The sequence below is a fragment of the Sphaerodactylus townsendi genome, linkage group LG01, assembly GCF_021028975.2.
Source record: "Sphaerodactylus townsendi isolate TG3544 linkage group LG01, MPM_Stown_v2.3, whole genome shotgun sequence".
Taxonomy (NCBI): Eukaryota; Metazoa; Chordata; class Lepidosauria; order Squamata; family Sphaerodactylidae; genus Sphaerodactylus; species Sphaerodactylus townsendi.
Window position 1 is genome coordinate 135280629 of NC_059425.1, and position 25651 is coordinate 135306279.

General features: G+C 42.7%; 1 protein-coding gene across 1 annotated transcript; it reads left to right on the plus strand.

The window, feature by feature from the left end:
* The first annotated feature begins 4805 nt into the window (after positions 1-4805).
* AKIRIN2 (akirin 2) lies at positions 4806-19770 on the plus strand. The gene is made up of 5 exons (XM_048494695.1): positions 4806-5467; positions 16149-16289; positions 16897-17046; positions 18797-18868; positions 19122-19770. Exons 1-5 carry the CDS (start codon positions 5260-5262, stop codon positions 19130-19132), a joined length of 582 nt encoding a protein of 193 aa, XP_048350652.1. The 5' UTR covers positions 4806-5259; the 3' UTR covers positions 19133-19770.
* Positions 19771-25651: the final 5881 nt, after the last annotated feature.

Genomic DNA, 25651 nt, shown 5'->3' on the forward strand with positions numbered 1-25651 from the left:
CTTTTAGGCTGGCACGCGGGCAGGGTTACCCCGCTATGCCAAGATGGTATGGTAACACAGGCTTCCCCTCCAAAATCTCCAAGAATTTCATAACCTGGACTTGCAACCCTATGCGTAGCACAATTTTATTTCAGGACTGGGTATTTCTATGAATTGTAATCACAGTACCATACAAAATAATGAAACGGACCACATATTAACAGATATACTATAGATGAAACCTTTCGCACTAGTAAAATTGCAACACATTCATGCATAGTAGCAGAAATGGCTAGCAAATCAACCAAAGAGGCTGAACACACATAACCTAAGGAAATAACATATAAAATAATGCTGTTTCTGAGGACAAAACATATTCAAAGAGATGCTGGCTTGGAGAGGTTGTTTATATACACATGCCCTTATATATACCCTTCTCCTGTCTGCAGCATTTGGTGGAAATGCTGACAGATTAGGCAAAGCCACTTCTATTGTAAATCTGCTATACTTTTTAATTGCAAATGTTCCAAACAATTTCATTGTCCTATCTGCCCCTTCAAGTCTGAACTCAGCTTGAACTCTCTAGAGCAGTCAGGTAGGCACCAGAATAATGAATATTAACAAATTCTAGTACTTTCCTTTTTCTTTGTACAGTATTGTTCAGGTTTGTATTCACTAACAAATGAATATTCCTAGTAGATACATTGATGAGCATGCAGACAAACTGATGGGGTTGGCTCCAGACGAAAGTTTCCACTAGTGGAAAGAAAAATGCAATTTCTGCCAATTTCCCCTTTCTGATACAAGGAGTTCCAAGAGTAGTGTTTCAGGGAGGTCAGTGTACTGCAGTGGAGGGGGAGGAAAATTCTGTTCTGCTGACAGAAGTACCTTCCATTAGTGAAATTTTTGTCTGGATGCTATCCAATATGGTTAGGGAAAGATTTTAGTAGAGATTTTCTATCAGATTTTGAAATAAACATAGAGCCTTTGTATTTTGTATGGTGTTGCTTTGCTGAGGCACATCTAATGTAGCAAAAACCTTACTTTTGCTGGATTAGACGTGCCTCAGAAAAACAATAACAAGCCTAATATAAAGGCTCTTAATTTATGAAGCATTGTCTTGGAACTCCTGGAGTTTTTGTTCAATTCTCCAAGGAAAGGCTTCATTAGATTGTCCTTTCAAAGGCTGGGCTCAGATTTTCTAAATTACAGGTTTATCAAAATCCCACCAAACCTCTGTGTAAATAGCCAAAGTGCTGAGAACATAATCAATTGCATTTCCTCCTTCCACTGTATTAAGACCCCAGAGCCTGATATCTATCGGTATTCATTAGCAATCTCCATGAGTCTACACATTCCAAAAAGCTCTGATATTTGCTCTGTGATTTGGACAAACTGATTACTATAGAACATTGCTGTTTACCATCACTGCTGAAAAAATTGGGAGCAAAGCCTTGGGTTTTTCGGAGGACACAAAATCTGATGTCAAGATAATTTGATGCCAGAAATTGTCATAATTCATTTGATTTAAATCCAAGTTCTTACAAATTAGACTCCTCTATTGGTAGCATATGGGAGCCCTACACTTATTGGGGTATTATGCACTTTTGCCAGGTTGTCTTGTGCTTGGGTAATTTCCGTCAACAGAGGCTTACTGTGACTTCTTTATGAAGTAACTGGAGCAGCATAACAGCAGGCAAGCCCCATCCATGCAGATGTTCCGCCTGGTCTTCCTCCCTTCTCTGAATTTAACAGTGATCTGGAAAACTCTGCTACTGGCGATCAATTTAGACAGGCAATCAAAACATTGTTGCTCATGCTTAAGAAACTGGCAATAATGAATATTAATTATTGATGCAGGAAGAAAGGCACGGGTGAACCAGTGTGATGTAGTGGTTAAGAGAGGCAGATTCTAATCTGGAAAACCGGATTTGTTTCCTCATTTTGACATAGCCTGCTGGGTGACCTTGGGCCACTCACAGTTCTTTCAGAACTCTCCCAGCCCTGCCTACCTCACAAGGTGTCTGAGGTAGACCTTAAAAAGGTAGAGAAAAGCTGGGTATAAAAAACAACTCTTCCCCTCTTCCTACAGGGCTCTTACTCCAGTGGTGCTATAGTCCTTTTCAGACCAGCCAACCAAATCTACAGATTAATTCATCAGGAATTACACTGCTTTTCTGTTTTCCAAACACAATTCCATCTAGCTATTAATGATAAATCATCAAATGCTTATGATGTATACTTAGCTGACTTTTAAGCACAGACGTTGCAAGTCCAAACTGTCCAATATTCCAGACTTCACATTCTGTCAATGTCAAGGCTGTAATATAAAATGTTGTGGTATAAACAGGCCTAACAGCCACTTGTTCCAACTTTAACCTCTGGCCCATAACCTAAGATGTGTAGACTATGGATGGAACTATGCAGTAAGGAAAGGCATCGTGTAGACCCTCTAAGGCATGTTCATCTACATTCACAGATAAACCAGAATCTGCAGATATATGAGCTATTGAAGAGTCCTTGATATTTTAACTGCCATCTGTATATGCTTTTAATGTTTAAATTATTTAATTGATAAATTGGGAACTGTTTTATGGTTGTAACTTAAATTATGTACATTAGCTGCCTTGAGTGGGGGTGGGGGAATTAAATCTAAACAAACAAATAAATAAATAAATAAATAAATAAATAAATACCACAACACCTTTTTAGAAACCATGTACCCTTCATATTTCATGTATTCCTCCAGAAAAAAAACTGAATCATTTGTGTCTCAACAATTCATTTCCCAGTCAAGTTTTATTTTTTCAATTAAAAATTTAAACTAGAACATTTTAGAAGGATTAGGATAAAAACGGGATCAAGCATTTTGGGTCACAGCAAATACAAATTTTTAAACCTTAATGTGCCATTTTCTGTCACTATAGCCAAGGCAGGAGGGGGGGAACTATATTCCAAGTTAAGAGCTTTGATTACCCCACTGGAAAATTGATTCAGGTTGATATTTTTTAAATAGCTGTTAATATTTTCATAATAAGAATTTCCAATGCATTTGAACAAATATTCTACTATATTTAGTTGAAAGGAAGATTGCTTTGAATGTAAGATAACCACATTAAAAATGTTATATGCAAATTTCTGTTTTGTTATTGAATGAAGTGGTACTTTGCAAGAGAATGTTAAGACCACCCTCTTTTTTATGGCATAGCTGTGGAAAAAAAACCTGGTCTTGCACTACATTTTGCTTGGAGGATCATTTGAACCCCTCATCCTGTTACCCATGTCAACTGGCTACTGAATGAATGACAGCAACCTTGCATTAGGTTTACTTCTTGCATCCTGAACTGTCCTTGCATAAACAACAGCCCTTAGCTGGTCTGAAGTGAATCCCCTCTCAAGTCATTCTTTATTCGCTCACAATAACTCTAGTTAGAATTGCTGCATAGCTAAATGGCTGCTTCTTAGTTCCCTGCTGTTGGGGTCATCATGCAAAATTCAGAACGTGGAACACTATTGGCCTCAACAAATGGTGCTGGATTTGTGTTTCTGTTTGATCAGTTACAGTAACCTGTATTTAGATCACTCAACTTTTTTCCCCATTGTGACTTAACCAAATACCTTGGTCGGGGAGGGCAGGATACAAATTTAATAAATAATAATAAAAACAACATTTATGGTAAAAATCTTTTCCCTATATGCTGCTGCATAACTTTTCACTATTAGTACCTTTATTTTTGACAAAATTTCCATCCTGCCTTTTTATCCAACAAAGGTAGAAAATTATACCAGAATAGTATTGGGTGGTGAATAAGACCCCGCCCCTTCCCCTGCCCTTTAGACCTCACACCTACCGTGAATGTACTCACTTTCATTAGGGCAAATCTCTTTCAGATTCATCCTTTCTGCCCTAGGTGACACTGGGATTATTCTGCATACTTCCTTATAAGGGATCAGTGAAATAGGGTACATTAATTGCTTTAAATGTTAAAAGGTTAAAATCAAGAAGGTCCTATTAAAGTGTCCTCAGAAAGGATTACTCCTGAAAAAATACTTTTAGAATTGCAGTGCAAAACATTGCAAACTTAAAACTGCAGTTTTGTGGCTTTGATCAAAGATATTCTGAAAAACATAATCATAATGGAATATCAGCAAACTACTGTGGTACCTACAAAATTTTTAGAACTTAAGCATTCATTTGGTCACATCAACACATTTATTTAACATGTACAGTATTTAAAAGGTATACATTAAAAGGTATACATTTCATGTTGTGTAAGATAATTTACCAAAATAGGGAATACAATCCATAGCAATAACACCATTCAGAAGTATTCTATTTGCTTTTTACTACAGGGAAAGTCAGAGATTCTGCCAAAAAATATTCCTACATCTATCTGGCCTAATTCTAGAGTATAAATCTAGAAGTCATCCCTCCGTCATTCATTTATAACTCCTCATAATCTGTTTTTCAGATCCAACGAAACATAAACAACTCTTCCCTTAGCGCCACAGAATACTTATTAGTATTCACACTTTCCACAAACGACAGCTCATTTTTCCTTACTTAACTCCCAGGCTACGATAGCAGTCAAATAATCATTCCTGCACCCCGTTTAACTGGCATACCTACAGCGCAAACCCGGTTGTAGGGATTTAAATACTATCTCGGAAGTCAGGTCTTCCGCGCGATGCATGTCGGGAAGTGTGGTTTCACGCTCCCCTCAGGCCCCTTTATACGTGCCGTCACCCCATAGGGACGAACACACCACAACTCCCAGGACCTCTTGCGGCAGCCACCACCCCCGTGCTGCGCAAGCGCGTTGGCGAGGGCTGCTTTTTGAATCAGCGGCGTTGTTATTGACGCCATATTGCTGGTGTGGAAGAGTCACAGAGAGACGGGGCGCAGCGGCCGTCAACGCCATCGGTTGTCATCGGCGGCCCCGGGCCGGGTAGCCTGCCATCCAGCCGCCCCACCGACCCAGACACCCTCCCGGATTCGGCCCGGGGAGGATTTGCCGCGGGCAGAACCCCAGAAGCCAGCCGGGGCAGGAGCTCCGGGCCGCTCCCTGGAGGCCGGCGAGAAGAAAGCCGAGGCGCAACGGGAGCCCCCCCCTGAGCCTGACGCGGCGCGCCGGCGACTGAAGCGACGCCCTTTCCCCGGCCCTCGGTCAGACCTCCCGGCCGGTCTCTTGGTGGGGAAGGCCGAGCCGCCTCCTCCGCCCCCTCCCCTTCCCCGGCCGCCCTCCTCTTCCTCCCTCCCGGCTCTCGCCCGGCTCGGCCATGGCCTGCGGAGCCACCTTGAAACGGACTCTGGAGTTCGACCCGCTGCTGAGCCCGGCCTCGCCGAAGCGGCGGCGCTGCGCCCCATTGTCCGCTTCGGCGGCAGCGGCCTCCTCCTCCTCGGCGGCCTCCTTCGCCTCGTCGCCGCAGAAGTACCTGCGCATGGAGCCGTCGCCCTTCGGGGAAGTGTCCACCCGCCTCACCACAGGTAGGGGGAAGCCGGAGGGGCGCTGGGGCGGGGCCGGACATGGAGGAGCCGGCAAAAGGGGGGAGAGGAGGAGGAAGGCGGCTGGGGCCGAAGCCTGGTCGGGGGTGCGGGGGGGAGAGGACGGCGGCGGCGGCCACCGCCTTCCCCTCCTCCTCCTCCTCCCTTCGCCCCTGGCCTCCCCCCCCCCCCCGCCTGGGTTGGCCTTCGCCTCCGAGTCGGCACAATGGAAATGGCCGCCTCGCCGCGGTGGGGGCGGGGAAGCGGCAGCTCCGGGAGAGGCCGCTGAAGGGGGCTGATAATGGGGCTGAGCCGGTAGACGGGTGAGGAGGGGGGCGGGCGGAGGCCGCCTGACTCGTTTCTTTCTCTGCCTTTGGGAAAGGGGGATCTCTGGGGCTCGGCCGCACCTTCTCCCCTCCCTCCCCCAGAGAAAGAGGGCGGGAGGGGGGGAGGAAGAGAGAAAGAGGAACTGGAGAAATGGTCGCCTCCGAGGAAGTGGGTGTCTTGCCTGCCCGGCGTCTCGTTCTCTCCTCCCTCCCCCCCCCCGATTTTATGCTCTTATCTCTCTTCCTCCCCGGTACAGGCGATCGATTTGTTGCAGCCATGAGCTCAGGGGCGTGAGTACCTCGCCTAAGCCCAGACGGCCGCGTCGCCGCCACCTCCTACAACTCCACGCCGGGGGAGGGGAGGGTGGGTGCGGAGCGGAGCGGGGTCTGCCATCAATCACGCACGGTGGGCTGCTTGGGCAATGGCAGGAGCCGGCTCGACAACAAAAGAACCCCCCCCCCTTCCACCACATACACGCACAGATCTTCCACATTACCCTCAGAGGTCGGCCCTGCAAAAACAAAACCCGTTGTGTCTTGATTAGGGCGTATATTGTTTGCGCCTTCAGTGGTTTTAACGCTCGTCCATTAAGAGGAGGGAACATTTTTTTAATGTTAACAGTGAAGGACAAATCAGGGGATCGTTTCCCAGGACACACGTAGCAACCTCTGGTGTTGGTATCCTTGCCTGGTGTACAAACGCTTTTGGCATTTCTCTGACCAGTCTGCAGCCCAGTTGATTGTGATAGGTCTCAGCTGGAGTCTTAGATATGTTAAATATTCCTAATCCTTTTCGATTTGAGAGTAATAATTCCTTTCTGTTGTTTTCACTGTTCTAGATTTAAGTTTATTAATTGCACATTGGTTGTTACCTTCAGTTGAATTTAGGCTGATGATTGTGGTCTTTAATTTACTTGTCATGATTATTTATGGTAGGCAGTGTAGCTTTTATAGTTAGTTTCTCTTCCTTAGGTGGTAAGAAATCTGTTTCTAGTAGTTTTCTACAATTGGTCTTCTACAAAATGGTTGTAGTTGTCCCATGGCAAACGGTTGTTTGAATTGATCCTTTGATCCTATATCTTACTAAATTTTTTGTGGAATGCTGAGTCTAATTTGAAGTTTGACTAGTCACAGTGCCTGGAAATTATTACCTTTGAGGCTAGACTCCCTTTTGAAATGTTTGATACCATAGCTTGAGATCAAACCTTCAGTGTCTTCTTTTAACAGTGACACAATACTATGAAAATCAACAATGGTATAAAATGAGGAGGGTGTATCAACCCCTAAACATCTTTCTCATTATTAAATTCTGCCAGAGGGGTTGGAGCATATTGTGTGGCTCCAGGATGATAGTATGCGAATAAAACAGCTGTGCATTGTTAGCATGAGGAAGAAAAGCTGAGTTATTGAAATGGTTGTCTGAGAAGAAGTCACATCTGTACTGTGAGTACTTTGTATGGATGTGAGTTGAAAAACTGAGTCATTGATTTGATCTGCAGATCATGGAGGCATGGGTGGGTAGGCGTGTTTCCTGGGGAGATGAGGCTCTTAGTGCACAATTACTGAAAGATGTGATGGGTTTCCAGTGTAATTATTATATAGTAAAATAAGGTGAACTTACGTCACTGGAACATGTTGAAGTTTTTATTCATTGCAAAAATGCTAATATTGTAGTGCAAAAAAAATAAATCCAGACAAAGCAGAATCTGCTTTAAACTCAGTTAAAAAGGCCATCCGAAGTAGCCAAGTTTTTTCAAAGGAAATCTTGATAATATGGACCTGCTGAGTAAATTTTAGCAACAATTTGAACAGTCTGATAAAACTGTTATTGAACACCAAACTGTTAAATATGCCACAAGAAAACTGGGGCTATTTGATGGCTTTTGGATTACTGGCCATTTGTGCCGAAATCTTGTAAACATTTTACTTTCTGTCTTGTTTAAATAGTCAATAAATTAAAGCATGGCAGGTGAGGCCTAAAATGTATTCAAGAAACCCCAGAAACTGTCTAATGACAGACTAAATATTTAGGAAATGTTAAAGGTTAATTCATGTGTTTATGTGCATTGTTCAATGTCCAATAACATTGGTTTCTTTGTGTGAAATACACAGTTCTTTAGGGATGATGCAAGGCTTGGCCCAGTGCTGTCATAATAGCTTTTTGATAGCGTTTGATATTACAGTGTTTACTCAAATTCAAGACTAGGTTTTTTTTCCCTTCAGTATGCCATCAAAGGACAGGGGATTTTGTTCACATATAAGCTACAATTATGTCAGTATTTTTGTGTGTGTATAAAATTCTAGCCATGTCTTCTCCCTGACACCTATGCAGATATGGGGTGGGGGTGGGGGAGAGAGTTGGGAGTCTGAGCCAGCATAGCCCAGACAGGTTTGCCATCTCAGCTAGAACTAAGCCCTAATATGCAATCTTTGCAGAAATCTATTATCAGAGACTTTGAATGACTTGAGATTTTGTTTTTATTAACTAATTTTTATTTGTAGGCCTATAAACCGTACAGGAATGCTATAGAAGTCTAGCATACTTATGTCTGTTTGTAAATTTACAATAATTTGATAGTTGAGATGGAAAATGGGGAAAGCATTTTTTATTTGAGCTGTGACCACAAAAATGCACTATGAATTGTAGGTAAATTTCTGGCTTACAAGTTTTATGATGCATAATTTTTTTCAAATGTGAACAGGTAAACAGGAAATAAAGAAAATTAGGTCAGCATCAAGACTATCAAAAGCAATACAGAAGCTGTCTAAACATAAAGTTTTTATGATGTAATATGTATTTCTTTGCTGCTTCACCAGCAGCATTTCTTTACAAATATCAAGTATGTTTAATATAAAATATTGATTTGAATTATGCACTCTCCCAAGTCTCAAACTGACTCTTAGTTTCTCAAGTTAAGCAACATTGAGATCGATCATCATTTTACATGAAGTTCCAAGTAAATCCAAAAAAACTTAAAAGCAGTGCTGTAAATTCAATCGCTGCAAACTGAAATGAACACCTATGGGCCATCAATACAGTTATACAGGTCACTAGCAGCATAAAAGATACTCTCAGATCTTCAGTATATATTTTTGTTTTAGTAGTTATACTTATTGAAACAGCACAGCATTTTTCAAGAATGAGCAAAAGTTTCTAGAATTAGACTTGAACTCTACATAAAATTTCTGTGGGTGGATTTCCGTCCACAGAGCATGGCATTTTGTCTCCCACTGTGGCAGTCTCCGATTGCAGCTGAGGAAGGGAGAGTATGAGGATCTGTACTCTTTTCCACTGAAATATTAAAGTGAGGTCAGTTTTGCAAAGGAAGAAGAAATAGTATGCTTGTGAGAGAATAGTGCCAAATGAATATGAGAATGAGCCATTACGGTCTCAAAGCACATGTAGAAGTATATCCCCTCCAAACAGTCTTTTTCAGTGGAGCAAGTTCACAGATTCTCCTACCATTTTTTAGAATTGTTCCTGACATGTTTGAAGCTTTCTGCAGTATCCTAAAGTTGTACGATTTGAGCAAATAATGTACCTTGGCCTCCTCTCACGTGTTCAAAGGAACTGTGTTCCAAGTGGCTGTGCACTGTATTAAATGTACAAGTTCCTGTATTTCAAACTGTAAATTTAAACACAATGATTGATAGCGAGTAGATTTGGATTTCTAGGGTAAAAAGTAGGAGGGAAATGTTTTTGAAAATGACTTGAAATAACAGGGGAAAGCAGTGAACTTCAGGTCAATTGCCCTTTGCAAAAGGCTTAATCATATATATGTAGTTTATACTCTCCCATTACACACATCTCTATATCTGAATTTCTAACCCATGTTCAACATGGAACCATTTATTTTTTAGTATGATTGCATTTTTCTTTACCCCAGCCAAAAACTAGACAAAAGTAGTGGTTTCACTGGTATGACCAACTTGCTAGTTTTTCCAGTTGCCAATGATCTATACCCGTGGTGGCGAACCTAAGGCACTCATGGACTACAATTCCCATCAGCCCCTGCCAGCATGGCAAATTGGCCATGCTGGCAGGGGCTGATGGGAATTGTAGTCCATGAACGTGTGGAGCGCCTGAATGACTAGAGTCACATCTCACTGCCATGTGTCCAGATGCTACTTGGTGAAACTATTCAGGGATAATAAATAATGGATGACATTGCAGCTACCTTGGAAATGCCAGGTCTTTAATTTTAACTATTACTCGTTCAAGCACAGGCTGAAATTAGAGGTGACAAAGTAATTGCCATCATTTGGAATGGAAGTGGTGTGTCACCCTTATTGAAATGATAAACAATAATTATTGTTTGCACCATATTTTATTAGTCAATAGAGGTCACAGATTCATTGAACCAATATGGAAGTTGGAATGTAATCATAATTATCAGGAGTTTTGCTTGGTGATTTTCTTGTTCTGCTTGCTCTGGAATAGGAAAATCCTTAGGGGTTCAGAGGAAGCAAGATGGCAGCTCTTTGTATTAGACCTCATAGTAACAACTATGTTTCTGGGGAAGGTAATTGAGAGAGTGTTGTTGGAGCAGCTTCAGGGCTTTCTGGAGGACACATCAGCACTCGATCCCTTCCAGTCTGGCTTCCGTGCTGGGCATGGAACAGAGACCGTCCTCACTGCTGTCACAGATACACTCCGCAAGCAGCTTGACCAAGCTGCATTGGGCCTGCTGGTATTATTTGATCTTACCACAGCATTTGATGTGGTTGACCACGATCTTTTGACCCACCGCCTGGCCTTATCTGGGGTGCGGGATACTGTCTTATGATGGATTGCCTCGTTTCTCTGGGATCAGAGTCAGCAAGTGTGATGTGGGGATAGGGTCTCCCAGAGATGCTCACTACATTGTGGTGTTCCTCAGGGGACCCTGTTATCCCCATTATTATTTAACATCTATATGCGACCCCTTGCTCACCTGGTGCAGAGTTTTGGGCTGGTCTGCTATCAGTATGCTGATGACACTCGGCTCATTCTGTTGATAGAACAGGGGCGTCGCTGCTCCTGTCGCTTTGCAGCACTGTCTGGAGGCGGTCACTGGTTGGTTGAAACAGCAGGTTAAAACTAAATCCATTGAAGATAGAGATCCTATGGTTCCGTTGCGAAGGGGGAGCTGGGGGTTTCCAGCCACCGGTGCTGCAGGGGGTCACTGTAATACCGACCTCTTCGACCTGGAGCTTGGGGTGGGGGGAGTGTCTAACTGAATTCTTCTCTTTCTATGGAGACACAGGTGGCCTGTACATCCAGGTGGCTTTCTTCCATCTTCACCAGACCCACTATCTCTCCCAAGCTGATCTGGCCAAAGTGATCCATGCCACAGTCATCTCCAGATTAGACTAATATAACTCGCTCTATGTGGGCCTACCCTTGCGGCTGATCCAGAAACAAACTGGTCCAGCATGTGGCGGCGCAGCTTCTCACAGGAGGTTCTTTTAAGGAGCATATCTCCCTTGTGCTGCATCAACTGCAGTGGCTCCTGGTGGAATACCTGATCACCTTCAAGGTCTTGCTTTTTGACCTTCATGGCCCTTCGTGGCCTGCAGCCCTCATACCTTAGGGACAGTCTCTCCCCCCTGTGCTCTGCAGAGGCAAATTTACTGGTGGTCCCCTGCCCCTCAATGATGCGACTAGCCTTTGCAGCCATGGCCCCTGCCTGGTAGAACACTCCCCCCTAAGGCCATCAGGGCCCTGCAGGACCTTGAACAGTTCTGCAGAGCCTACAAAATGCAGTTGTTCTACCAGGATTTTGGGAAGGCTGGTCATTGATGTGCCCCCCCCCCCCCCCATTCTCTTTATATCATCATGACTGGTTATTATGATTGTTATGTCCAGTCCCCTCCCAAGGGGGTGTAAGGTCTTCTCTAAGTTGTCATCTGTTTAATTCTTTTTTGTTGAAATGTTGTGTATTTTTATTTTTGGGTTTAATTATTAAATTGTATTATATGGCTTTATTGACATTTTATCTTCTGTACACCGCCCAGAGCCCTTCAGAGGTGGGTGGTATATCAAATTTAATAATAAATAAATAAACTAATTGCTTCTCAGAGGCAGAATTCTTGAGACAGGCGAGCCATGTCACCCTCCCCCTTTAAAGGTTTAGCTGTTAAAGACAACTTAAAAGTTCTAACATGCTGGATGGATGTTTTTATAGAAGGGAAGATCTATAAGATTGCTTTGAGCATAAACTTCGTGGTTGCATGGGTGGGCTTGCATCATTTTTATCTGTTGCGATACAGCCAAGTATCTCCAACAGCCCTGGTTTTGCACCGATTCTGGTCATCACAGAATCTGCATATCAACATGTACCTTTTTATGTGGAGTGTCTCTTGAGTTGGGAGCATGGTAAAACAGGGATTTCTGTTTGCATTGAGTGTCTACTCAGTATCAGATGGGGAGGTTTGGATCTGGGATGGTGGGGGTGGGTGGGTTCCTTCTCATTTTGGCAATATCTTGCTTAAATTGAACAGATCTTGAGTTCCATGTTTAACGCAAACAACAATTTTCCACCAAAAACTGAAAAATCAGTGCTTAAATTCAGTTGCTGCCAGTAATCTTGTGATATAATTGATTCAAACTTAAGGTATAGTATTAGCAGTATGAGAGCATGTCAGCTATAATAGCCAAGACTTTGTGACAGATATGAGCACCACTTTTGGTGGGAGGTATTTTTGGGGATTGTCTTTAAAATATATTGATTTTTTTTTTAAAAAAAGCCAAACCCCTGAATCTTCCAAAGCCAAACCCAAAAAATGCCAGAATCCAGAGCTGTGCGCAGGGATCAGCTGAGCCAAATGCTGTTCTGACTGTGCTGTGACACTATTTGGTTCTGCCCAAATAGCCATTCTGCCCCTCCCTCTTTTCTTCCCCAGTTCAGGTTTATCTGGATGCAGAGCCCTAGTAATAGGTGAAGATGGACGAAAACTGACTTTTTAGAGAAAAATGGTTTTTGATTGGCTAACAAAAGTATTTTTAAATGGCTATCAACATTTTCATGAAAAATAAATGTTAATGTAAAAGACCTTTCTCTAAAAGGTAAAAAATGGGATCATGTACATAGGTTGCTGGGACCTGATGGTTTAAATCATTCAAAATTCCTTTATATTCTAGAAAGGAATTTAATTCTTTTGGTAAAAGTAGACTACCTTACAAACCCTAACATCACATCCCAACATTTACTAGGCAGAATATGGTTACAGGGTGGTTTTCCATCACCTTCCCCAGTCATCTGTACTTTACCTCCAACAAACTGGATACTCATTTTACTGGCCTCAGAAGGATGGAAGGCTGAGTCAACCTTGAGTTGGCTCCTTGAAACCGACTTCCATTGGGATTGAACTCAAGGTTGTGAGCAGAGCTTTTGAGTGTAGTACCGCAGCTTACCACTCTGTACCATGGGGCTCAAGTCTTTTGAGCTGTACCTTATTCCCCACACATTGTCTATGAAATAAGATTGTTTCAGATAATTATTTGTATAAAGATTAGATTTTATATTGGAGCATCCGGAGTATTTTGAGGTGTGTGAAAGACATTCTCTGTAGGTTCTTTCCCCCCCCCCCCCCAAAAAAAAAAAAAAAACATTTTTACTAGTGTTTTCAGAATGCTGGATAAGCATTTTGAAAAATGGTCCTGGCACATGTCAAGACTGTTTGGAGTTGGAGATGTTTGAGGAAGAGGTAGAGAAGTTTTGAAAAATGGTCCTGGTTGCTTCATTTCCTTCTTATAAAAGAGTTGGGTTAACTAGGAATATATTTTTGAGTGGCTGTGGAATTGTCTGCTAAAGTCAAACTGTAAAGACAATTACCTATTCCCAGTGACAAGCTAACAATGTGCTCCAGCAGATATTTAGTTGTATCTTCTCACTCTTACTCCATCCAGAGAAAGAATCATGCAACCAGTCCAGCATCTAACCAGCATTCTCCCATGTGAAACCAGTCTTATACTATGCTGACTGCTTTATTTCTTTGCTAGTTGGGATAGAAGATAATTCAAATCTGCAAGGAATGCCACAGGTATTTGTGGTTGCAGATAAACGTCCAAGTAGGCAGCATATTTGAAAATATCATTGTTAAGCTGAGGGTGGAGCAGAGAGCAATAACACAAATGACGTATGATTAAGCCAGTTACATATGCAGTGTTTCAAATCTGCATTATATTACGTGGAGCAAAGTGTGTTCTACTATATCTCATCTCACAGAAAGATAGAATCTCAGTGTTGAATTATGCCACAGCCACTTACTGGACCTTCTGTGTTTTGAAAGGACGTGGTAGTCAAGGACGTAGGTATGGGGGGGTTCTTGGGTTCAACCCCCACTTACATGTCTGAAGCTCTGCCCTCCTTTTGTGGGTTTTTTGTATTTTAAAAAATGTTTTTCCGGTTTTTGGCCTGCAGGGGGCGCATTTTAGGCGACCAGCACCAAGATTTCAGAGATTTGTTGGGAGACTCTCCAGATTATACCACCCAGGTTTGGTGAAGTTTGGTTCAGGGGGTCCAAAGTTATGAACTCCCAAAGGGGATGCCCCATCCCCCATTGTTTTCAATGGAAGCTAATAGGAAATGGAGGCTACACCTTTGAGGATCCATAACTTTGGACCTCCTGAACCAAACTTCACCAAAGCTGGGTGGTATCATCAGGAGAGTCTCTTAAAGATATCCTGAAAGTTTGGTGCTGCTAGCTTAACAATTGCACCCCTGACAGCAGGCATCCCCCGAAATTTCCCCAGATTCTCCTTTTAAGCCCACCCCCTTCGGCATGGATTTAAAGGGAGAATCTGAGATCCCCAGTTTAAACATTGAAAGTGATGCTTTCAGGTTGGGGGGAGAATCCACCCCAAAATCACTTTCAATGTTGTTTTAACTGGGGACCCCAGATTCTCCCTTTAAGGTGGATTTAAAAGAAGAATCTGGGCTCCCCAGTTAAAACACCATTGAAACTCAGATTTTGCCCTGGGCTCCATTTTCCCTAGCTATGCCTCTGCCTGGAGGGGAGGGCAGAAGAGACTGCCGGCTGGGAGCCCAGCTGGGGGGGGGGGGGTGAGCAGGGCAGGGTAGTCTTGCCATCCCTGGCCTTGGAAATCTGCTTTAATAAGCACTGAGGGCTGGAGCAGGGCTTGGGGAGGCATGGCCCTGCCCACAGGGGCAGGTGGGGCATGGCCCCTCCCCTAACCCCCCCCCCCATAAAAAATCTGTGTGGTAGTCATCTTAGGGGACCAGGAAACCCCCCCCCCCATAAAAAAATCTGGTGGTAGTCATCTTAGGGGACCAGGAAAAAAGCGATGAAATTTGAAGGTTTGAGTTTTGAAAAACTAATGGGCGGAGAAGAATCCCCAGGTGACTCCAAGCAGAACACTGTTTAAACGGCTGTGATAGCCCAAGGGATTCCAGAGACACAGGCAGTTTTTCCTGCGGTGGCCCTTTTGGAAGACTGGGGATGGGGACAGTCCAAATTTTCAAAAAACTGATTAGTAAGGGAGAATCCTCAGGGGCCACTGAGAAGAATGCAGTTGAAACCTCTGTAGACTTTTTTCTACAGCGGAAGCACACTACTTTTACTTCAGACAATGCATAACTGCATTTCTATATTTTGTTGGGGCACGGTATAGAGTGGAGCATGGTGTTAAGTCTAATAAAACCTGTTGTAGCGTTTAATATTCATACAACTCACAGTGATTTAGCCAGGTGTTGCATGGGCAGCATAGGTGGCAAACCTATGGCTCTCCAGATGTTCATGAACTACAATTCCCATCAGCCCCTGCCAGCATGGCCAATTGGCCATGCTGGCAGGGGCTGATGGGAATTGTAGTCCATGAACATCTGGAGAGCCATAGGTTCTCCACAATGGGCATAGGTGTTTTTGCAGATAAGTGACTTGAACGTTGATTGGGAATATGCCGGATGGTGAAAACATCTTCAAAATTAAAGGGCAAATTCTTAATATTTTTAAAGGTTTCTTTTAGCTTTATAGTACTGCAGAGGCCGCATAAATGATATGCCTCTAATGCAGAGTGGTGGAAAGCTACTATATAACTAGTGTCTCTCCTCAGTTAATTGGGGGGGCGGGGTGTGGCAGAGGAAACTAATGGCAACATCTTCACCTTCTACCTTCGTGGAAATTGAGTGGGGCCAGAGTGCTTAGAATTTTAAGACATTATGAGGTAAATTTAACTTTTATGTGATGCCTAAACATTTCCCTCTGTGTTTCAGAAAGCCATTATAAGTGCAATCGTGATCTATTGTTGTAGTGAAACTTGTATGAATTTTGTCACCAAATAATGTCGCATGCTAAGAGTTTGGAATGAGACTATACAACTAGTATAGAAATCTGTTGTTTCTGCCTTCTTACAGAACAAATTCTGTACAATATAAAACAAGAGTACAAACGCATGCAGAAGAGGAGACACTTAGAAAACTTTCAGCAGACAGATCCCTGTTGTTCTACTGATGCACAGTCACAAGCATTTCTCCTGACTGGACCAGCTTTGCCAGGTGATTTTTTTTAAAGAATCAATCTGCAGAATTTTATGTGGTTGGGTTCCAAATGGTTAAGACCGTTCAGCTGTGAGCTTCACAAAACATTTTATTAAAGAAGCATTTTTTATTGCAGAAGGTAGGAGGAAATGCTGCAATAGCACTAATTTTCAGAAAAAGTTCCTAATGTGAACTTTTCCAGTTAGTATTGCCCACAACAGACAATTTACTGGGGCAGGGGACATTGTACCTATCACAAGTGAAGTGTAAAGTATGAGATGATGTCGTTTTACTGTTCCATGTCGTATATATGAAACATTGCAAGAAAATACATCTTCTCTTTTGAGAGGTGGTTCTACCTCTAGTTTGTTCAGCTGTAGGATAGTTGGAATACTTGGCTTGATTTTAGGTGTCAGTCTAGGATATTCCATAAGCCTCCTACTGTTGTGGTTTGTCCACCTGTGGGTGCTTAGAAATGGTTTCTAATAGTCATTTTTTACATATTTACACATTTAACAGCTCAATCTGATGTAAGGTTCTCAAAATGTCTGGAAGTTTGTTATGTACACTGAACAGGTATCTGACCAGATATGTCTGAATTACCTCTGTAAATGTTGATTCAAAGGTACTTCACCTGCGGCAGCATCACCACTGAAAAAAGAACAGCCCCTCTTTACTCTCAGACAAGTTGGAATGATCTGTGAACGTTTACTCAAAGAACGTGAAGAGAAAATTCGTGAAGAGTATGAAGAAATCCTGACCACAAAACTTGCAGGTATTATGGAAGTATATAAAATCTTGAGATCATAGATTGGTATCCTGGAAGTAATTGCAGCTATCTTAGTTTTCTAAACAGGCCACGAACCCATTTTCCTCCTTCCATGCTTGAGTTTGGTGTTGAGAATATTACTGTTGTATGGGAAGACAGTAAAGTAAGGATTAATAAAGTTCAATCCTTTGTCATTAAGTGGACTTAAAAAGGGAGGTTGTGTTTTGACTTCTGGTCTTTTTGCTCACCTACCTGTTCCTTAATTGCTATAGTGTCACTTTCGTGTCAGATTATACAAATTATACTCTGATGTCACCAGACTCTGCCAAACATTGTGACAGTGCGAACCCTGCCTACATAGTACAGTTAAACAGGGTTAGCCAGATGCGAGTGCTGAGCATGACCCAAGAGGAGTTGGATCTAGTATTTTTGAAGCTGTCAGCAGAAACATTGAGGTTATCCTAGTATTGGCTAAGGGCACAGCTGTTGAATGGCTACCAGTGCCTGGTGCCAGTGATATCACTGCCCTGGCCACTCCGCTATTATTCACTTGCATGCAATAACAGTACAGGTGCTTCCAAGAGTGCCAGATTTTCTTTCCACCAGCACCTGTAGCAAGCCATATTTAGGCTTATTTTCAGCTAAACATAGAAGTAGAAGAGTTGGATTTATATCCCCCCCTTCTCTTCTATAAGGAGACTCAAAGGGACTTACAATCTCCTTTCCCTCCCCACTCCGTGGGGTCGGTGGAGCTGAGAGAGCTCAAAAGAACTCTGACTAGCCCAAGGTCACTCAGCTGGCATGTGTTGGAGTGCACAGGCTAATCTGAATTCCCCAGATAAGCCTCCACAACTCAAGTGGCAGAGGGGGGAATCAAAACTCAGGTCCTCCAGATTAGAGTGCACCTGCTCTTAACCACTACACCACTGCTTCTCTCCTCTGCCATTTTTAAAATAATTGCACGCTGTAGATTGTGGTCCCCAAATTTTTCAAGTGTGTGGGCACCTATAGAATTTAGAGAGGGGCTTGTGAGTGCCTCTTTGAAATGGTTGCCACAAGAGGTGAAACCAAAATAGAATATCTCATCCCTTGCATCACCTAAGAAGAAAAAAAATCCTGAAGGAGGAACTAAGGCTGTTTCCGCACAGCCAGCAGCAGCGGCGTCCCACTGGCTTAAATGAAGCCGGTGGGACGTCAGGACTGCTTGCACGGTCCCGTGCGGGCAGCCCCAACATCGGCGCTGCCTGCGGGGCCACCCATGGTATGCGCAAGGGCATTTTTCCGTCCCTAGGGCGCTGTTATTTGGCTGTGCGGAAACGGCCAGAGTCTCACATTGACTAAAGAAAGCCCAGATGCTGTAGGTCTTCCTGAACCTACAGTGGAAAACCTGTTTGTTTGAAAGAGGGCACTCAGTAACATGTCCTGTCTTACAGTGGCTCTACCCACTTTCTGAAAGGTTTGGCAGGCACCCAAGGGAAGGTACTGATGGGCACAAGTGGTACCCATGGTTGTCATTTGGGGGAACCTGGCTGTAGATAGTTGGTTAGAGCCTATCGCTGTATTCTGCTGCCTTGTTCTGGGGTACAGGTGTCAAACTTGCGGCCTTCCAGATGTTATGGACTACAGTTCCCATCATACCCTGAACTCTTCTGTTGATGAGCTTGAGCTGGAACAGACTATTGGTAGAAGCTTATAGGATTCACCACGCTGTGTATGATTTTTCTTTGGTTACTCACTTGGACTACTCTGATTACAGAACAGTATGACGCATTTGTGAAGTTCACGCATGACCAGATCATGCGACGATATGGAGAACAGCCTGCAAGTTGTAAGTATTTCGTTTTTACACTTGAGTGTAACTGAATGTTGCCAGCAAGCCAGTATTGCATAATTTTATGTAAATGCAGTTTCAAGGGGAAAATTGTCCTGTCAAGCTTGCAGGTGTTAAGAAAAATGTTTTGAATTGCCTTTAGTCTCTAATATAGGTGGGTTGATAAAGGTGGGTTGATTAGTAATTGTATTCAGTTTCCAATTACATTGTCGGCTGATATCCCTGACTTGATTTTTATTTCTCTTTTCAGATGTTTCATGAATCATGTTTTCTGCATATGTGGGCAGCCCTGAAATCCTGTTCTATTGTTGCAAGCTGTCCTTTAAAGACTTGCAGCAATGCCATATTCCCCCTTCTCCCCACATACACTGGTTACTTCAAGCTTTTGTCAGTGGCAACCACTCTTATGCAGCAACTGGTTTTGGAGCGCTCCCTGATGTCAATACCACCTGGATGTGGACCTTTGCTACCTGTTAATACCAGTGGTCTCATTTGCTGTATCATTACAATTTGGCTTATGTTAATAAGTTTGAAAGTAAAACCTTCACTGGTTGTGTAAATAAATGTGTAGAATGACACTTCTGACTGAAGTTAGTGTGGTTTTCATAACTGTGCACTGCAAAGCTGTATTCACAGTTAAATTAGAATGTAATCCTTGGGACAACTTTTAAGAAAATAGCCCACAGTACTGCCTGTGAAATAGTGAAGGAGGGCGTTTCTGTATTCCATGACCTTTTTGAGGGCTAAGAATGGGTTTATATAATTTCTCAGTTTTGTAGTTTTTATTTATTCTATCAGTCTTTAACAAATGTTTATTGCTGCAATTTTTCAGTGTATCATTGTTTTACTGCCCTTGTAGTACTGGAATTTAATTGAAAGAATAAAACATTTACTTCTAACCTGTTTGGTTTTTAATATGTAGGAGGCATTTTTGCCAGCATCTAAGTAAAGTAAATATCCAGTGATTTTAAATGTAATCATCATTACTAAATTAGAATGAAAAGCTCCAAAAACCAGAGATCTGGATTTTCCTAAAGCTGGCTGGCAGGATGACTGCTGTTTAGAAGCACATTTTTAATGAGCGTCTAGTTTCAGTGTTTCTATAGGTGCGCTGCTAGTCCTCTTCCTGTAGACCAGTGATGGCGAACCTTTTTGAGACCGAGTGCCCAAATTGCAACCCAAAACCCACTTATTTATCGCAAAGTGCAAACACGACAATTTAACCTGAATACTGAGGTTTTAGTTTAGAAAAAACAGTTGGCTCCGTTACTCGGGAGTAAGCTTGGTGGTAGTCGGTGGCTTTGCTTTGAAGCAACTGTGCAACTCTTCCAATGGGTGAATCAAAACCCTAGGAGGGTTTACTCGGAAGCAAGCCCCATTGCCAACAACTGAGCTTACTCCCAGGTAGAGGATCACGCTTTAGTTCTTCGCATGAAAATCAATGGGGTTTAACAGTGCTTGACAGGGTTACCTACACTGCTTTCCCAAAACTAGGTCTTAGGTTTAATGCTAATAATCGAGCCCAGCGGCCCAGACCAGCCTAGATGTGTTGGGGGGGGGGGGGGCAACTATGTGCGTGCCCACAGAGAGGGCTCTGAGTGCAACCTCTGGCGCCTGTGCCACAGGTTCGCCATCACTGCTATAGACATAAGATGGTAGATAGGTTACTAGTACAAGTACAAATTGCCTGTATTGGAAATAAAAAAATTGGTTGTGGCACCTTTCGTCAGCCAACTAAAATATAAATCGATGTATTGTCGAAGGCTTTCACGGCTGGATTCAACTGGTTCTGGTGGGTTTTCTGGGCTGTGTGGCCGTGGTCCCCAGATTGGAAAACCCACCAGAACCAGTAAAATATAAATCATTTTAACTAGTTAAATTTCCTGAGGACTGAGTTCTTCATATTTGAAATTTATTTGAATCATTGCTTCTAAAAAATTTCACCTTATGCGCTTGTATCTGGATCAATATCCTGCAGGAAGAGTTAGCTTGACTCCTTTTAAATATTTGCAGCCTCTTTTGATAAGACTCAACAGGAGCTCGTTGATCAGGAAATCTTTTGCACTTGGATAATTAGTGGAAAAGAGTGTCAGGCGTGTTGCAGCCAAAGAAAGACAGCCTATCCATGAGGAGGAATTTGTATCTACATAAGTTGCATTAGATGCGATGTTAAATAGTGCCAGCATAAAGCCCGCATCTATAAGTAGGAATCCAGAGAAGAAAAATATCATTTGTGTTTAGTATAAACATGGTAGTTCAGAAAATTGTGGAGAACAGATTTTGTGGGTGGCATCTTCAACATTTTGTCTCATGATCTTCAAATCTTTTGCATTATAGTTCTTAAGATGTAATTTCCCTCAGACCCAGTGAGTGAGCCTATTTCAGTTCCCAAGTTGCTCAGTCATTCTGGATGGTTTTCGACCAATTGAAATATAAGTATTTCTCAACAAATCAAACACCGTTTGTGCGTTAAGAGTGAAAATGGATCTTTAGCCAATACCAGAAAGTTGATATCTAAGCCTGTGTTTTAAGTTTTGTTGACCTAATTCCAAGCATGAAAGAGTTTGGTACACTATTTGACACACCCAACATCTGCCTTAAAAAGTGATTGTAGGCCTTCTGTTTTCATACTGAAGGCACCAATCCAGATTGGAATTCTATAGAGCAGGGGTAGGGAACCTGCGGCTCGAGAGCCGCATGCGGCTCTTCTGCCCTTGCACTGTGGCTCCATGAGCCGAGCCGCTGGCCCCATCCTTGCCTGCCCTGCAGGCAGCAGGGCGGGCGCACCAACTGCCCACGGGCGGCTGGGCGACGCCATGGGCTTCCCCTCTCGCCCGCCCCGTTGGAGCGGGGCGGGTGCTTTCAGCGGCGGCGAGGTGAGCCGCCATTCATCCTTGCCGCTGCAGGCAGGCAGCAGGCGGCGCATCCATGCGCTTCTCAGAATGAGCGGAGTAAAAGGTTAAAAAAACCCTATATATATATATAGTGTTATCTTTATTTTAAATGTCAACAATTATTTGCGGCTCCAAGTGTTTTCTTTTCCCGTGGAAAATGGGTCCAAATGGCTCTTTGAGTGTTAAAGGTTCCCTACCCCTGCTATAGAGTATTTGAGGAACAAGTTTCGCATTATAAACTTAGTGCAGCTGCAATGAATTTGTTACAGTTAAAATGATATAAATGTTTCAGAGCTGCAAGGGATTCTTTAGATGTTTTTATAATTTTATCTTGATGTGTAAACCAACTAACATTGTAGCTGAAGTAGAACTCTTAAGTATTTGAATGGCTTAACTTGCTCTATTGGAAAACCATCTTTTTGTATATGTATTTGTGCCAAGCATTGGCAAATACCATAATTTTAGTTCTCTCATAATTTATGGTTAGATGGTTTTGTGTACAATGGTAAATGAAAGCATGGATGTAACTTAGAAATCCAATTTTGGTTCTTGATAAAATTACAATGTCATCTGTGTACAACAAAATTGGCATAGGTCGCACTCCTAATCTTGGGGGATGACCATCCACTTGGGCTAAGGTGGGCGCTAGATTGTTCAAGAACAGACTGAATAAACACAGGACCAATGTACAGCCTTGTTTCATTCCTTTAAATATTGGAATTTTGGCTGTCAACTTGCCATCTAAAGAGTACTTAACTTGACAAAGAGTGGCAGTGTGGAGTTTTATAAGTATAGCAATCTTTCTTAAATTCCTTGCTTAGTTAATTTATTCCCTAGTAGGTCTTGGTCAATGGAATCAAAGGTGATTTTAGGATCAATGAATGCTGCATATAATTTTTGTCTTTTTGGTTTGGTGTATTTCTCACTGAGAAAGGACAGAATGGCACAATGTTATTTTTTCATCCAGTTAGTGAGTCTGGTGACTAAATGCTTTGCATAAAAGCTAGGCTACTACCTAGAATACGACGTTTCAAGTGTTTTAGAGGAGTCTGCAGGAGGTGTATTATGGAGAAAATGGTTTACAAGTACATCCAATAATCCTCTGGCAGTACTGCACAGGACACAGTTCAACGAAGAACAGCAGGTAGTAGTCCATTTTATGATTCCATTGCTATCAATGAATTAGTAACTAGAAAGCTATTTGAAGTTTTTCCTACCCCCATATTCAAGGTTCTGAAGAGAACTTCTCAGTTGATCCTCCTTTAAGTACACCTTTTTCAGACCTGGAATTTATATATGGTTTTACCTGCATTTAATATAGATCCTTTGGAGCACATGAACTTCTTGCAAAAAGATCAAGATTAATGAAAGATTGGATCTCAGAAGGTTTTTGGTTTTTTTACCGCCTGGAAAGGCCTTCCCAGTAATAATGTAAATGTGATGGGCAGACAGACTGGGATGTCAGGATCAAAAAAGAATAGCCGAGATGAACCATTGAGGTTGCGGTTAAAAAACTGGACCCTGACTCAACATGTCTATAGTTTTATTGGTAGAATTAGAGGAGGAAGCACTGCTAGTTCCTTGAAGGTGGCAAATCAGGGATAGCAAGGCCAACGTGGGGTCAGCAATGACCTGTGCTTCTAGTTCTGATTCTCCAAAGCAGTTGTGGTAGAACTGGTGCAGGGGGTATTGCACATAGACCCTTGGCTGTTATTCTGTTAGGGCATCAATCGCCTCCAACCTCAAATGGAAGAAACTACAGAAGAACCTCTCCACTTGATGGTTGGTCTCTGAAGCAAATCTATCCACCATAGGCTGTCTGAATTGGTCACAGCGAACTGAAACAGAGTTTTTAGGGACCATACCACAACCCTGATTTATATGTTCTGCCTGTATTAACTGTCTTTTGCCCAGTTTAGTATTTGCCTCCACCTGGAGCCAGTATAATCTGGATCCCTCCTACTTGTTTAGATATATCTTGGTGAAAATGTTTGTATGCATGCTTCCTGTTAACATTTGCTTAAAGTCCTTGATTGACAACTATTTGTAGATTTAGTAGAAGCTCGGTGTTGACCAGGAGCTATGCACTGGATGGCCATCTAGAACTAATCCCCATCCTGTTGGGTTGGATTGGCATCTGTGAATAGTTCAACATGTTTCTTGTAGTAAAGATTTTTCCTTGCTGTGGTTTCGACAGTAGGGTCTACTAGCCAAGGCTGGAGTTTGACCTTTAGTGGACCATTAACAAAAACCGTCTTTCTTGGTCATGATGTCCAACTGATTTGTGCAGGGGAAATACTGCAGGTTTCTTCCATGTATTTATCCCCACCGGATGGAATTGATGAAGGAGATCAGGAAGCCCATCAGATTGCCTAGTTGCATCAGAGCTGCTCAAAGGGTGCTCCCCAATGGCTCATCTTCATCCTGGGGAGAAGTGACTAGCGGGGTGCTGCAAGGTTCTGTTGTGAGCCCAGTGCTATTCAATATTTTTACCAATGACTTGGATGATGGAACAGAGGTCATGCTAATCAAATCTGCAGATGACATCAAATTAGGAGGGGTAGCTAATGCCCCAGAGGACAGGTCAGAATTCAAAATGACCTACATAGATTAGAGAGCTGGGCCAAAATTAACAAAATTAATTTCATCAGAGATAAATGCAAGATACCACACTTAGGCAGAAAAAATGAAATAAGGTGGGCAACATCTGTACATGTGAAAGGGATCTGGGAGTCTTCATAAACCACAAATTGGACATGAGTCAGCAGTGTGATCTGGCAGCCAAGAAAGCCAATGCAATTTTGGGCTGCATCAATGGGGTTTTTTAGTGTCTAGATTGAGGGATGTATTAGTGCCACTCTATTCTGCATTCATCAGGTCTCACCTGGAATACTGTGTCCAGTTCTGGGCACCACAATTCAAGAAGGATATTGACAAACTGGAATGGGTCCAGAGGAGGGTGACCAAAATGGGGAAAGGTCTGGGTTCCATGCCCTATGAGGAGTGGCTTAGGGAACTAGGTATGTTTAGTCTGGAGAAGAGAAGGTTAAGGGGTGTCACAATAGTCATATTTAAATATTTGAAAGGATGTCATGTTGAAGAGGGAACAAGCTTGTTTTCTGCTGCTCCAAACACTAAGACACCACCTAAACATTTGAAAGAACTTCCTGACAGTAAGAGCTGGTTGACAGTGAAATGCACTGCCTCGGAGGGTGGTGGAGTCTACTTCTTGGTAAGTTTTTCAACAGAGGCTGGATGGCCATCTGACAGGAATGCTTTTGATTGTGTAATCCTGCATGGCAGGGGGTTGGACGATGGCCCTTGTGGTCTCTTTTAACTCTCATTCTATGTTAGAGAAAACTGTGGCAAAGATATACTTGAAAATACCAAAAAATAATCTTTGGACAAGACCTTGAGCAACCACACATCTGGTGTTGTCAAAGGCTGGAACGTAAGAGTCATCCCCTACTGGAATGCTGACGTAATGAGGTCTTAGGAGCTTTGTTTTCTCAACTGATTTGTCAGAGTGAAATGTTTGTAGTTTGGCTGTCTTCAAAAGGATTGGCCTAAAAGTATCCAGTTGGATTGCCTGCCTAGGAGTAATAGAGAAAGACCCTGATGGGCAACAATCCAAACATATGTATCTAGGCACTGCTTTTTTAAAAACATCTCCACAAGGACTTTGGTGGATTTCCAAGCAGTATGTCCCCCTCAAAAGGTGGCCTTTGTAATCATAAAGCCAGTAGGGCTTTATAATGCCTATTGGCCTGGAATGTATGTTATGCAGAGGGTGCACTTGGCAGTGACTGAGAGGCTATGGCCCTTGAGAAGAAAATAAGAGAATCTGACGTAGTATCTGAGATGTAGGAAGGACCCTTCAGAATTT